This window comes from Acinonyx jubatus, chromosome B4, assembly GCF_027475565.1.
Source record: "Acinonyx jubatus isolate Ajub_Pintada_27869175 chromosome B4, VMU_Ajub_asm_v1.0, whole genome shotgun sequence".
NCBI lineage: Eukaryota > Metazoa > Chordata > Mammalia > Carnivora > Felidae > Acinonyx > Acinonyx jubatus.
Window position 1 is genome coordinate 77375732 of NC_069387.1, and position 14529 is coordinate 77390260.

The 14529-nt window shown below is 53.2% G+C and overlaps 1 protein-coding gene across 1 annotated transcript; it reads right to left on the reverse strand.

Moving 5' to 3' along the window:
* Positions 1-231: 231 nt before the first annotated feature.
* On the reverse strand, positions 232-9420 carry KRT71 (keratin 71). The gene is made up of 9 exons (XM_015084623.3): positions 8879-9420; positions 5950-6164; positions 5202-5262; positions 4582-4677; positions 4048-4212; positions 3722-3847; positions 2126-2346; positions 1397-1431; positions 232-1071 (listed from the first exon to the last, which is right to left on the reverse strand). The coding sequence occupies exons 1-9, from the start codon at positions 9320-9322 to the stop codon at positions 860-862; spliced, it is 1575 nt and encodes a 524-aa protein (XP_014940109.2). The 5' UTR covers positions 9323-9420; the 3' UTR covers positions 232-859.
* Positions 9421-14529: the final 5109 nt, after the last annotated feature.

Genomic DNA, 14529 nt, shown 5'->3' on the forward strand with positions numbered 1-14529 from the left:
GTCAGCCCATGCTTCATTCCCCTGCAGCTCCAACACTGCCTAGCCCCTGGGCCACGTGTGCTCTGAGAACTCCTTTTCCTGCTCCGCAGAAAAAATTAACATAGAACTGTGGGCTGCACAGGTAATATGCAGTGTGTACTGTGTGTGTCTGTGTGTGCCTGTGTGGTGCCTGCTCCAGTGAGTACCCAAGGAACTGAGTATGTGCACACACCTTGACTACTCAGACACCAAGCCATTAGATTGTGCTGTTTATTGACAATGCGATAGGAGGGTTCTAAGAAGAAAGGGGATGCAGAGGGCCTCCTCTTCTCTGCTTCTGGACACAGGAGAGTGAAGAGAGATGCTGAGTTGTACTGGGTCCCGCTCAGAGTGAGCCATGAGATGGAGCCAAGGTGGGATGGGGACTGGCTTCTCTTGGTTGTTGTCCTTCAGTCCTCCTTGTCTTGAACACAGAACCAGCCACTAGCCTAGGCAGGAGCTGGGACAAAGGCCCCAGTGTGAGAGCTGGGGCTCGGTGTGAGCCCCAGGGAGCCAGACAGAGTATTTAGCGACTGAGCTGGAAGCTGATGTAGAGGGCAGAAGTCTGGGAGCCTGGAGCCGAGCTGATGGCATAGGTGGGGGACCTCAGCCAAGGAAAGTAGTGCCAGGCATATGCCAGGAGGAATTTCCCCAGGTTTAGTCATCCACACCTGTCCAGGCTCAGGAAGACACCGGCTGGGAGAAGTGGGTGGCCAAGGCCAGCACTGGAGGTACGAAAGCAGGGCTGGGTAGAGAAGGGGCTGCTGGTGGGCTGGGGAAGAGCATGTGTGGGAGACAGCTGGGGATGCACGGGTGGCAGGAGGGCATCGGACGGCCCTCTCTACCTGCTGGCTTTCTTGGAGGATGCGCTCTGGCTGGAGCCCTTCCCCAGGGTATCCTTGTAGTCGCTGGTGCTGCCCCGGCTCCTGCCCTCCCCACCGCGGACACTGCACACGCCCGAGATGCAGCTGCTGCTGTTGGCCACGTAGCCGCCGCTGACAGAGCTGGGCCGGAGGCCATAGCCACTGCTGCCGCTGGTGCTGCTGATGATGGCTGCAGAGGGAGAGCAGGGTCAGCTCCCCTCAGGGGGCAGAACCAGAGGAGGTTACCCTTCCCTGGGACAGAGGGGCCTCTTGGGACGATGGGTTAGGTGAGGGCTTTGGTTATAGCCACATGCAGTTTGGATAAGGAGGAAGCAGTCCTGGGCTGGGATCCAGGAGACCTGATTGCTGGCCATGCCTCTGCCATCTGGCTGTTTGATTTCAAGGTTTTTTGCTCTCTGATCCTTAGGTGCTCATGTATACACACAGCGGGGGGACTAAGGCCCTTTCTGATCTGCAGATTCTACAGCTTTAGGTCCAAGCATACAAGTACTTACAGATGCTGACAGGGGAGGGAAAGTCTCCTGACATCCTGTTAGGGAGAGAAATAAAATAAGACCAAGCAGCCATCCAACCCACAATCTATTGACCTCAAAGCCAGTGTCCCCAACAGCCTGATGTGGGTTTCTGAACCCAGTGGGCACCTGTGGAAATTCCAGGGCTTCTTTGGAACAAGCAGAGCTTGGAAAGCTCTGGGCGCTGCCCCTGAATCTTTGGGGTAACCGGGCAACAACCCAAGTCAAACTGCAGTCGGCACCAGGTGCACACGTAGGGTGTCATGCACACTTCCCAAGGTCAGGCCCAGGCACTGAGTCTTTCCTGTCTGCTGAGAACAGTGGGGAAATGGGAATGGCTGCCCTGGGACATCTCTGACAAGTTCATCTTATACCTGGACAGATAAGGAAAGTGGAACTAGACGGTCTAACATAGTAATGGGTTTGGGTTCTGGGGTTTTTGGTTTTGGTTTTGGTTTTGGTTTTGGTTGGGGAGCTGGGTGTTATGCTAAGTACACCATGCTCGAAGGAGCTAATCCCTGAAGCACAGCGCCTGGCATGAAGTGAGCGCTCACGCCAGGGCAGGTGTTATTAATTACTGTTATTATTCCCATCATTGCCACCCCTTCGCCACCAAGAACGCATCTTATTCTGGAGAGTGTGCTAAGCTTTCTGCTTTCATCCTTCTCAAATGCCTGGGGCTCTCCTGCCAGAGCACCCACACACACACACCTGCATTCCTCGCTCTCCAGCAGCTTGCGGTAGGTGGCGATCTCCATGTCCAGGGCCAGCTTCAGGCTCATGAGCTCCTGGTACTCCCGCAGCATCCGGGCCAGCTCCTCCTTGGCCTGGTGCAGGGCGGACTCCAGCTCGTCCAGCTTGGCCCGGGCGTCCTTCAGGGCACTGTCGCCCCGCTGCTCGGCATCGGCGATGGCCGTCTCCAGGTTGGAAGCCTAAACAGGGAGTTGGAGAAGTTCAAAAACTGGAAGGGGTAATTCGAGTCATCCAAATCCAAATCTCACTAGCTCTTGCTGATTCCCGGGCAGGGATGCCCACCTCCACCCTTCACACCTCCCATTCCTCTTCTAGGCCGGGGCCCTTCCTGGGGCTGGCTATCTCCACTCGTGTTTAGGCATTGGTAGTGATGAAAAATAGCACGTCCTGCCCTCCTGGGGCGATCGTGGCCAATTCAGTGCCACATCAGTTCATCGCAAAGACATTTACTTGGCCACCCATGTGCCAAGGATACAAAATGAATAAGAATGTGATTGGCTTTCTGCTCTGGAACTGTTTAAAGTCTGGGAGGAGAGACCATTGGAATATGGTGTTGTAGATACAATGATAGTGGCCACCCAGGGGCATAGGACCACCGACAAGGAGTGCAGGGAAGTAGATTTCCCAGAACCAACTATTATTTCCCAAGTGCTTACCATATGTCTGGTACTGCCCTCAGCCCTTTATATGCATTTTATGTACCTAAGCCCATGTAGTCCTGTGCAGAAGGGATAATGAACTTGTCCCACATCACAGAGCCACTAAGTGTTAGAGCCCAGGGGCAGATGGAAAGATCACTAGACTAGCAGCCACAGTTGATTCCGATCACAGCTCTGCCACTTGCCAGCTTGCAACCCTCTTAACTTCTCTGAGCCTCAGTCTCATCTACAACAATGGGTAATGCTTGCCTCATAGAGTCTTTGGGACGATTCAATCTGATAAAATGATAGGAGCTGCTGCTATTGATATTATACAAATGCATCTTGTCTTCTCACCTTAAAGCCGAGACTGCAGCCTATATTCCTGGGAGTGGTTCCAAGCAAGGCCTTAATAAAGCACTTTAATGGGTGCTGTCTGAGCCCACTTATCAATCATTTAATCCAAAAATGTTTATTAAGCTTCTACTATGTGCCAGGCACTATGCTCCATGCTGGGAAAACAATGGGGAACAAAGCAGCCAGCTCCCTGCCTTCTTCCAGTCTAGTGGAAGACGGGACAGGCTGGTATCAGGCAATTGTCAAAGAGTGACAAGACAAGAGAAGAGCAGGTGCCGGCAGAGCATGTGACTAGGAAAGAGGGAACAGGGGTGTGGGCCTAGTCCATTCTGGAGAATGAGAGTAGGCTTCCTGTGGGAGAGGCTTCGAAGCAGAGGTCCTTGGGGTGAGTAGGAGGTGAGATGCCTCAGGGATGTCTGCTCTAAGTACTCAAGACAGTGACCTCACTGTCTCCTTTCTTCTCGTGGGCAGAGATCTGGGAGGCTGATATCCTTGGCCAACTCATCCCCCCTTCAATTTTGCCCTCCTGCCCTGGGCCATCAGTAGCCGGTCCCCTCACCTGCTTCTTCACATTCTCAATCTCTGAGCGGATTCTCTGGATGAGCCGGGTGAGCTCCGAGATTTCGTTCTTGGTGTTTTTGAGGTCATCCCCATGCCGGCCAGCTGCCAGCTGCAGCTCCTGGAACTGGGGACCCCAAAGTACAGAGCCATAGGTAAGCATGATGCCTGTGTCATGGGAGTACAGGATGTCTGGGATTGGTGAAGTCATGGGGGAAGGGCATGTTGGACGCTTAACTGGACATGGTCGCTGTTCTGGGAGTGTTCAGGCCCAGCCCTCATGCCTGCTGGAGTTGCCCTCCCTGGTCCTGCCTCAGCCCAGCTCACCTTGGTCTGGTACAGGGCCTCAGCCTCAGCCTTGCTCTTCAAGGCGATCTCTTCATACTGGGCGCGGACCTCGTCAATGATGCTGTCCAAGTTCAGGTCCCGGTTGTTATCCATGGACAGGATGACGGACATGTCGCTGATGTGGGACTGGATCTGAGCGATCTCCTACATGGGAAACAGGGCTGGTCTCAGAACTTGACTATGGGAGGCCAACACCACCCCTCACCCACCGCCACCAAGCAAGGTTAGCAAATCCAGGAGACGTTAACTTAGAGGCTCTGAACCAAGGCTGTTGCTCCCTGGGCAAAGTGAGCTCCCTTCAGGCCCCAGACAGACTCCCACCACCATGAAGCCAGGACCTGGACTATTTCCTTCCCACCCAGAGGGTGCAGATTAGGAGCTTCTTGGGGCTAAAATGGGAGATGAATGGCCAACCAGGGGGCCTCCCTGAGAGAGGGGAGCCTCCTCCAGCCCCCAGAACAGAGTTTTACCCGCTGGCTGCCCTCAGAGGGGTGGCTGGAGAGACAGACTTACGGCTTCATAGAGGCACTTGAAAAACTTGATCTCCTGATCCATGGAGTCCACCTTGGCCTGGAGCTCCTCCTTATTGGCATAAGCTGCATCCACGTCCTGAAAGATGCCCCCACCATCCCTCGGTCACTACCAAGAAGAAAACACCAACCCCAGCCTGGGTGCCCTGCACATGGAAATAGCTTCCCTCTTCTCTCTGAGAGGCTCATGGGAAAGGACAGGAACGAACAGAAGGGCCAGTCCTGCCCCATCCTGAGAATCTATGCTCTCAGCAGGAATGGGGTTCCCCTCTGAGGAAGGGAGCCCCAGCCAGACAGCTGGAACCCCAGCCATCAGTCATCCTTCTGACGTCTAGGTCAAGCCCCGTGGTCTCTGGGGAGCCCCCGTGTGTCATCCTCTGCTGTTCTTTGTTGTGGACAAACCCTGTCCACGTGAAACACTCAGGAAGGCCATTATTGTCTCTGCCTTTTCATTCCCTCTCTGGGTAGTCCATTGTGGTTTTCCCTGGCCCCCCTCATTATTTTGCAATTGCCTCTCTTTCACCGAGAGCAGAGCACACTGGTAGGCTCAGCCTTCCCTGGTCCCAGGCCAGCCCCGGACTCAAGGCCTGCCTTCCCCCTCACCTTCTTGAGCAGCACAAACTCGTTCTCTGCAGCTGTCCGCCTGTTGATTTCTTCCTCATACCTGCAGGAAAGCCAGGGCTCAGCTGGTCAATGCGTCTCACTTAGAACCCTCTCACCGAGAACCCTCATCCCTCAAGAAAGACTCTGAACAAGAGGCAGTGTGCCCATTTGAGGGGACAGATGCTAATGGGCCACAGAGTATTGGGCTGCTGGGGCTGCCAGGCAAGGGAGGCTTCCTGGAGGAGGGGACACGGTAACCAAGTTTGAAAAAAGGAGATTGTTGAAGATCTAGGTACAAAAATGAGGGAGGAACACGTGGAGCAAATGTTCTGTGAGAAATCTCAGAGGGAGCAAGGAGCAAATTTGAAAATTTGAATCAAGCCTTTCAAATGAATGGGGGTGTTTCCTTAGTTACTCCTCTTGGCCATTCGGGGAGGCGGATGGATGTAAGTCCCCTTTACCAGTGAAGACCCAGGAGCTCTGAGTGGCTTACCCAAGGTTTCCCTCACCCAACCAGACATAATCCTTTGACCCCCGTCCAGCTACCTGGACATCTGTCCTGTGTGCCAGATCAGAGGCTGGAGAATCAAGTTCCAGAGTTTTGTGGGAGTAATTCTGCCTGGTATGACAAGGAACATTGCCCCTCACCTCCAACGCCTTTCAGCTGGGGTAGCTGCCACTCCTGCAGAGGGAGCTCAAAGGGAAAGGGGCAGCTGTCCAGCTGCAGCAAGATCCCTTCCCCACTCACCTCTTCTTGTAGTCCTCCACCACGTCCCGCACGTTCCGCAGCTCCGAGTCCAGCCGCACCCTGTCCCCAGACAGTGTCTCCAACTGCTTCCGCAGGTTGCTGATGTAGCCCTCGAGGATGGGCTCCAGGTTGTTCTTGCAGTTGTTCAGGTCCAGCTGCTGTAGCAGCTCCCACTTGGTCTCCAGCACCTGGTTCTGCTGCTCCAGGAACCGCACCTGGAACCCAAAGAGCAGAAACTGTTGAGCCCCCCGTGGAAACAGTCACACCTGTCTTTCACAAGGCACTGTGCAAAGCACTCTGCCTGCATTTTCTCCTTTTCTCCTCATGACAGCTGCATGAGGTGGGCAAATCATGAACCCCACTTAATGGAGAGGAAACTGAGCCATAGAGAATTTAGCCTCTTTCCAAGTTCCAATGGTTTGATAAGTGAGGGAGCCCAGACATGTGTCCCTGTAACTCATGCACCCAGTCGCTCAGAACCCACTATGGCCAAACCGACTCAGGGCAGGTGTGTGCCTAAAAAATACTAGGACAGAGTCAGGCTGGGTCCATCTTTGGAAAGCTTGACCTTGCTGAAGATGGGAGTCTGTCCTTCATTTTATAACATGCCAAGTTCAACAAGGCTCAAAGGGCTCCCAGGTAATCTAAATATCTGCATCAGGCTCCAGCTCCTTCATTGCCCATGTCCTCCTCCCTCAGCCCTAGTTCTGCCCCTCAGAACCATCTTCCACAGGGCAAAAATGGCACGTGGGGCATGATGGGCAGTACTCCCCATGCCACTGTGGATTCGCTGGGCCAGGAAACTGACCAGAAGGAGGGGATCTACTTATTGCTCGCTTGTGTGGTTTGGGGCAGTACAATTTTTTAAATGTGACTTAATCCACATGAGCACAGCCAGTGTCTAAATAAGATTGTGTTCCTTATCGTCATAAACACAGGACCTCAGAAAACCATCAGGGATTCAGTGTTGAGATGAGATCAGCCACCAAACTGCTTGCCCCCAGCAGATTATCCAGTCTTGCTTTGGTTTAACCAATCCTGACTCTTTCATGTAAATTCTTAAGACTAAGCGTTAACCACAGAGTAAAGCCTACACCCAGGACACCACAATTCACATCAGGACCACACACTGGCTAATCGGGACCACTGATAAGATGTACCCGTATTTTCTGGCTCCCTGGCGTTAGGCGACTGTGCTCCTCTGGACACTGAAGTTATTTGGAAACTGTCCAGGCCTTTGAGTTGGCTTCTCCCTCACTTCAGACAAACCACCTTTGTTCAGAGGTGACCGTCTTCATGAAGAAGGTGACTCTTCTTTCCATGTCTCCAGACTTTGCCCCTTAATGGGGTTTGACCAGCCCAGCCAAAGGTCAGTCCACTCCCATGTGACCCCCAAACCCCAAACCTCAGAGCCCTTTGATCTTCCAAATGTGAAATGGTTTGGAGGAATAAAGAGCCACAGAGACAGTGCTGGTCCCTGAGGTGAGCAAGGGATCCTCTGAGCAGGCGTCTAGAGCTGGGGGACGGGAGTAGGCTCCGAAGGCCACTGACCATTTCAACCATAGGCTTTGTTCTGGGCTGACCCGTCCTTGGTGCCTAACTGCCACATAGCCAGTGTAGTCCCCCATCCCCAGTACAGTCTCACTTTCCTTCCTTCCCATCCCCACCCCAGATGCCAAACCCTGGCATGGCATTTATCTCCATGCTTTTGCTGACTCATAGAATGGGAGTAATAATTGCTCATCTACCAAAAGTCAGGGGCTTATCTGGACTGCATGATGCCTTGAGGCCTATTCCAGACCTGTGGTTCCTCCTCTTCTCAACACCCCTCCCTGATCTCTCTGAAGATAAAAATGACAGTAACAATAACCACCATTTGGGAGTACGTGTGCGGCACTGTGCCAAGATCTTCACAAGCATTTTCTTTTATAAACCTGGCGACAAACCCCGAGAAGTAGGCTATTATCTGCATTGCAAAGATGACATAGAGGCAGAGATAAATAACTCTCTACATGGCTGGCTCTGTGGCTGGCTTAGCCAAGACACAGCTGGAAAGTGATGGGGCCGGAGTGGAAGCCAGGTCTGACCTCAGAGCAGTGTGGAGACATCTTTCCCACTGCACTCTTCTGCCTCTGGCTCTCCTTAGCCAACTAAAAAAAAAAAAAAAACAATTCCCATGGCCGAGCCACCCGGGAATGACCACACTCTGATGCTTCTGATCCATCAGTCAAATGACTAGTGGAGGAGATCTGCTCGCAATGGATGGGAAAAAGACAAGCTTTCCTGGTTGCTCTGGGGCAGATTCCCTCTCACTGGCTTTCCCCACACACAGCCTGCATGGACCCCAGGCTTAGCAATGGCACCAAGCCGACCCTTGAGTAAGAAGCAGGGATCTTCCCTTTGGAGCTCCTGCCAGTACCCCCCATGAGCCTCTGCCAGCAGAGACAGACCTACCTCTGTCTTCTCTTAGGAAAGATTATGCAAGGAACCTTAAACAAGTCACCCTGATGAAAGAAAACACCTGTTTTGTGCCTCCTCATAGCTAACCTGAGGAGAATCAGTCTGGAGACATGGAAAGAAGAGTCACCTTCTTCATGAAGACGGTCACCTCTGAACAAAGGTGGTTTGTCTAAAGTGAGGGAGAAGCCAGCTCAAAGGCCTGGACAGTTTCCAAATAACTTCAGTGTCCAGAGGAGCACAGTCCTCTAACCCCAGGGAGCCAGCAAATACGGGTATATCTTATCAGTGGTCCCGATTAGCCAGTGTGTGGTCCGGATGTGAATTGTGGTGTCCTGGGTGTAGGCTTTACTCTGTGGTTAACGCTTAGTCTTAAGAATTTACATGAAAGAGTCAGGATTGGTTAAACCAGAGAAGCCCTTCTCTGTAACAAAAGCTCATGTTCTAAGAAGAGAAGAGAAGTTAGACCCACCTTGTCGATGAAGGAGGCGAACTTGTTGTTCAGAGCCTTGATCTGCTCCCGCTCTTGGGCGCGCACTTTCTGGATCTCAGGGTCCAGCTCCACGTTGAGGGGGGCCAGGAGGCTCTCGTTGACAGTGACCTGATGGATGCCTCCAGGTGGGCACACAGTTGGACACACGGGCCCCAGGGCCACACTGCCAAACATGCTGCCCGCAAAGCCACTGGCCCGGCCCCGGCCAAATCCATAACCACTCTTGCCGCTGCCGCTGGCCATGTTGAGGGAGATGTTCCGGATGCCCCCCAGGCTGTAGAGGCTCCGGCTTCCGAAGCCCCCGCTGAGCCCTTTGCCCCCTGCCCGGTAGGAGGACGAGCTGCCCCCTGAGAGCACTGCTGAGCAGCCGCTGAAGCCCCCCTTGGCGGCGGCCCCCGACTTGCAGGTGAACTGGCGGTTCATGCTGCTGGTGGAGATGGAGGTCAGATGCAGGAGGGGTGAAGGCCAAGTCCCACACGGGCTCTGCAGCTTGCAGTGAGGACTGGCGGGGCACCCTTCCTTATATGTGCTTGGCATTGGGGCTCGTGGATGGGCAGTCAAGAGCTTAATTCATGGGTTTGGCTTGCCTGGGAGCAAGAAGTCATTTTCTCTATGCTGAGCTAGAGATCAAGCCCTCCCCACCTCTGAAACAACATGAAACCTTCAAATTGCTGGGCTTGCAAGCCTTGCTCATGTAATTTGGGTTTTATCTAATTAACCTGCTGTTATAGGGTAATTTGCCCCAGGCCCCAGCCTCTCCAGGGGGATGTCACCGGCACTTCACCATCCTGACTAAACTTCTCTGGGTTATGGGCTTCCTCCTGGGGGCTCAGGGAGCTGGAAGGGTATGGGCTTTCCTGGACAGAGTAGGCTCCTGGGTAGAGTGTCTGGGGGCTCCAACCATAGGTGTGTCCTCGTCTTTGCCGGAAAGAGACCATTCATTCTGGTCTCCTGGAGACACACCCCACTGATGGCCTCTTCCTCTAACCCAGAGGGGACAGTGGCCCTATGTGCTGGGGTGTGAAGGATGGAGTGACCCTCATGAGGACATGAGGGGTCATAGGCTTCCGTCAGTTCTCCAGGAAATGGGGTGTCCGCACTTCACGACTCTCAAGCTCCAATAAGGCAGGCTGGAGGCTGTGCAAGGCACAACTGATGTCTAGTAACAAACACTGGACAGAATGAAGAAAAGGAGGAGGGAGTTGGAGCAGGTGGCTGAAAATTCAGGGAGTCAACTCAGAGGAGGCAGGGAGATGGCAGAGAGAGGCTCATCAGGGCCTGGAGGCTTCAAGGAAGGACTCCTGGGTGGTCCGTTGGCTCATTTCTGTCTTGTGTATCTGTTAGTAAGAGCAGGAACAAGCTGAGGACAGGAACCATCTGTTTAGAGTTCAAGTGGAGGAACTGCTGTCCAGGTGAAACTGAACTCCTATGCATCTCTTCAGACCCACGCAAGCCCAGTGGGTACCTTGCTGTCCTGCTCCAGCCGCGATCCTTGCCCCAAACTCTGCCTGCTGTCCCTGACATCTCAGATGCCTGACTCTTGACCCGGGCCCCAGTCCTCCCCCGTGAATGCCATTGCTGCCAAGACCCCTGTTCTGCCTGTGGCCGGCTCTGTCCCCAGAGATTGCCTTTACCCAATGATCTCTATTGGGACCCCAAGGTGGGCCGTGACTCTTGGCTGGGTGAAGCCACTGGAGAGAGAAAAATCTGGAACCAAGCTGGTGTGGGGCTCTCTCACTCTGTTTAGGAGTTGGCCTGGCATCCATTCCCTCTTCCTCCCCCATACTCCTCCTTACCCACCCCACTGCCATTTTGTCTTCCTGGCTTACCAGAACTTTTCTCTTCCTCCCTTCTCTCTTTCCCACCTTGTGTCTCCGGCATCCATCCATCTTTCCCTCTTCCCCTTTCACCACCTCTGCTCTATTGTTCCCTCTCCCAGAGGTCTTCCTGGGTCATCCCAGCCCATATCTGAGCCCCCCTTTATCTCCCTAACCCTTAGCATGTTCTTAGTGTGTTCTGGAAGGACAGTGGCTCTGTGGGCAGCCCCCATGAGGTCCCTCTGAAGGCTGTGTCACGTCATCTCAGGTTTCCTTTGTAAGGAACGTAGAAGCTTCTCCAGATCAGAGACCACCTAGCTACTCCTCCCGCCCTCCCTTTTCCTTCCTTTTCTCCCTTCGGTAAACCTCTATTGAGAGCTTCTGTGTGCCAGGCATGTGCCCAGTGTAGGGGACATGGGGGCTTGTGGTCTAACGTTAAAGGCCTTTCCCAGCTCTTGGAACCTGTCCTAACACGATGTCCCCTCGATGGCTGGCTGTGTGTTTCTGTGACATGCATGGCAGCTCACCAATCCAACCTTCAATGTCCCTGCAGCTGCTGCCCTGCCTTGTCCTCTCTCCCTGTCCTTGATGTTCCCTGCTTCAGCCAAGGACATCTCCCCAACAGGCCTCATCTTCAAGTGCTTCCACAGTTCTGCCACACTATCCCTAACCAGCCTGGAACACCTTTCTCCCCATCCCTTCTCATCCATATCCTCTGCTCTTTCAAAATCCTGCTTAAAACCCTGGTTCAACCCCATCTCCTCCTCTGTGTGCTGGACCCCTCTGTCCATTGACACCTGTACTGCTGTGTTCCCTGCGGGCCCAGGGCCCGGGTGAGGGTCCCATGTCTCCCAGTTGACCCCTCCCCCTGTACCTCTCCTCAGGACCCAAGACCAGCCTCTGGGCATCCCTTCCTAACCGCCAGAAGACTGACAGTTGTTGGAGAATTAACCAAACAGCATGGATGGTGCATCTTCAGGGAGCTCCTGGGCCCGAATCCACCTAGAATGCCACCAGGTAGGAGCCCAGACCAGGAGCTGGCTCCAGGGGTCTGGATCCCACTCACCACCCAGCAGCGCTTAACCTCTCCAAGCCTCAGCTTCCCCAACACAAGTGGGATAATAAACTCCTGATGGGGTAGCTGTGACGGTCCCATGGGAAGCACTCCGTATATGCCTGCTAGTTATTCAGTGTTCAGTCGATGTTCTCAAGTACCAAAAGTACAAAGTAAAGTAGAAGTTAGGAATCGACCTGTCCTCTCCTGTTCTGCTCTCTCTCCTCCTTCCTCCCCTCTGGGAGAGGATGTTTGGATCAGTACATCTCCATACAGTGTCATCTGCTGTTGGAGGACAAGAAGGGGCTGCTGTCCCCAGAGATCCTAGGCTCGAGGAATCAGTCCACTCAGACCATTCCTGATCATGGAAAACTCGCCACTAGAAATAATAATAATAATAATAGTAGTTGTAGTCACTGTCTACCGAGCACTTGCCAAGTACCAAACTCAGTAAGAAGCACTTTTCAAACATTACATTTATTGCTATTGATCCACTTATCAGATATTTACTGAGCACCTACCAGGTGCTGAGTGGGGGGCAATACAAAGTATCCTGTCCTCAAAGCACTTCATTTCTGGATCCATCCAAATGCAGGTGTCCCTGGGAAAAGCATCTCATCAAGCTGTTAACAAGTCATTAACACTTTAGCATGAATTAGTTAATCAGATACTAGCCATCAGGAATGGAACACCCAATGTTGTTGATGAGGATGATGATAGGAGAGGAAGGAGGAGAGTTCGGGGCCACCCACAGGAAGGGTGGGCCCAGGTAGGGCTCCTGGAGTGCATGTGTTTTTGCTGGAGGAAAAAAGGAGGGACAGAAGGAAACCAGGATAGAACCACAGTTCAGCAAGGTTATGAAGGCCCTGCCCTAGGCTTAATTAAGACCTGGGGAGACTTAGGGGCTGGATGGGGCAGAGCCCCCTGCTTTGGGAGGCCTTGGGGCTGGCAGGAGAGACAGGCTACAATTTCCCACATCTTGTGTCCCAACTGCACCTTGCCCTCACACTCTTCAAGGTACCAGGATCACTGAGTTTTCTAGCTGGGAATTATATTCCGAGACAGGCATGGACATCTCTGAGCCTCAGTTTTACTCATCTGTGAAACAGTCGGGAAGTGTCTCAGATCAGAGAATCAAACCCCCACGTTACCAGGAACATCTAGCTTTCCTTAAACATTCAAGGAAATTTTTAATTGCCTGTTAAATAAATTACATCTGTACGGTTTTATAGCCCAAACAGCTTACTTCATTTACACAAAGAATTTAATTACACAGCTTTTTGTGATGATCAGTGTGACACGCTCGTTGTGATCTCTTGGCCCCAGTCAAGACCCATTGGCTCCCTTCTGGGGTCTGATAAACCTCCAGAGAAAGCCTCAGAGGGAGAAGGGAAAATCAAGTACAGTCCAAGAGGGTACTAGAGATTGAAGGAAAAAGGAAAAACACAGAGGGGAGGCGAGCCCTGGGGACACTGAATCCACAAGGGCTGCCTGGAGGAGGGGGTTTGGGTTCTAGTCTGTTGAGGGAAAAAGGTTTGGGTGGGCTGGCGATGGGGAATGGCAAAAGCATTCCAGGAAGGGCATTTGTAAGGAAAGGGCCCTCCAGCTGGAGCAAGCCCTAGCAAAGGGCGAATATGGGTGATGGCCCCTAGATCCCAAGCTGTGTATGTAATAGGGAGGCATTGAAGGCTCTTGAGCCAGGTAGACCCTGAGCAATACAGTTTGAGGAAGCAGAATGGAACTACTGGGTGGGTAGGAAAAGTGGGGGTGGGGAGAGGCTGGAGGCATTGAGAGGGGCAGGGTTCTCGGAGAAAATAATTGTGTCCAAAATTAGAGAGAATGAGCTGGGTTGTTTGGATGACATCAGCTCCGATCCTGCCAGCCCTCCTCAGCAGATGGACTCAGGAAGTGAGCGTGCGGTCTGTGGACCCCCCACAAGTCCCCCTCGAACCCTTGTGCTCCCCGCAGTTTCAAGCAGGTGCGGCACTCAGGCCCAAGGTGGCTGGATGGAGCGCAATCCCTGGGGGACTTGGCCGCAATCAGAGCCACTCGTATGGGGGCAGGACAGCTGTTCAGCAGGTTTGCAGTTGGCGAGGCCAAAGGTGAGCTCACCCCAGAGGAGCTGGGGTATAAAGGATGGAGGAGGGCTGTCCCGCCAGGCAGGACAGCTCCTCCTGTGTAGTGTGACTGCCAGAGAGGCGTCCTCCTCGTTCAGCTCTGTGGCCAGGAGCATCTCCCTTGAGCTTTGCTGGCCATCTCCTTCCTCCAGCCCCACTGAAGCCTCTGACGAAGTGTGTGGATTTGGGAGTGTGAGGAACCAGGTCCTGGTCCCGCCAGGTGACCTTGGGAAGGTCTCCCAACTTCCTAAGCCTCCGTTTCCACATCTCTAAACAGGGGGATGCTCATATGTGCTCCACCTGCTCCCAGAGGTGGATGGGAGACACCTTGTAAATAACAACCATGATGATGGTACTGATCCTACTAATAACAGCTAACACACACTGTGACCTCTGCCAGGCACCGCTCTAAGCCGTCCGTGTGTGGTAGCTCATTTAGTCCTCACAGCAGCGTGTGAGGTGGGCACTATTATCAACCCATTTTACAGATGAAGATATTGAGGCACAAGGAAGTTAAGCTCGTAAGTAGCAGAGCCAGGGTCCAATCCGGACAGCCTGGTGGCCATCTGCACTCTTAGCCCCTACGCTGTGCTGGCTTTCCTGTGTACAAGTGCCTGTCCTATTCCAGGTGCACAGGGCCAG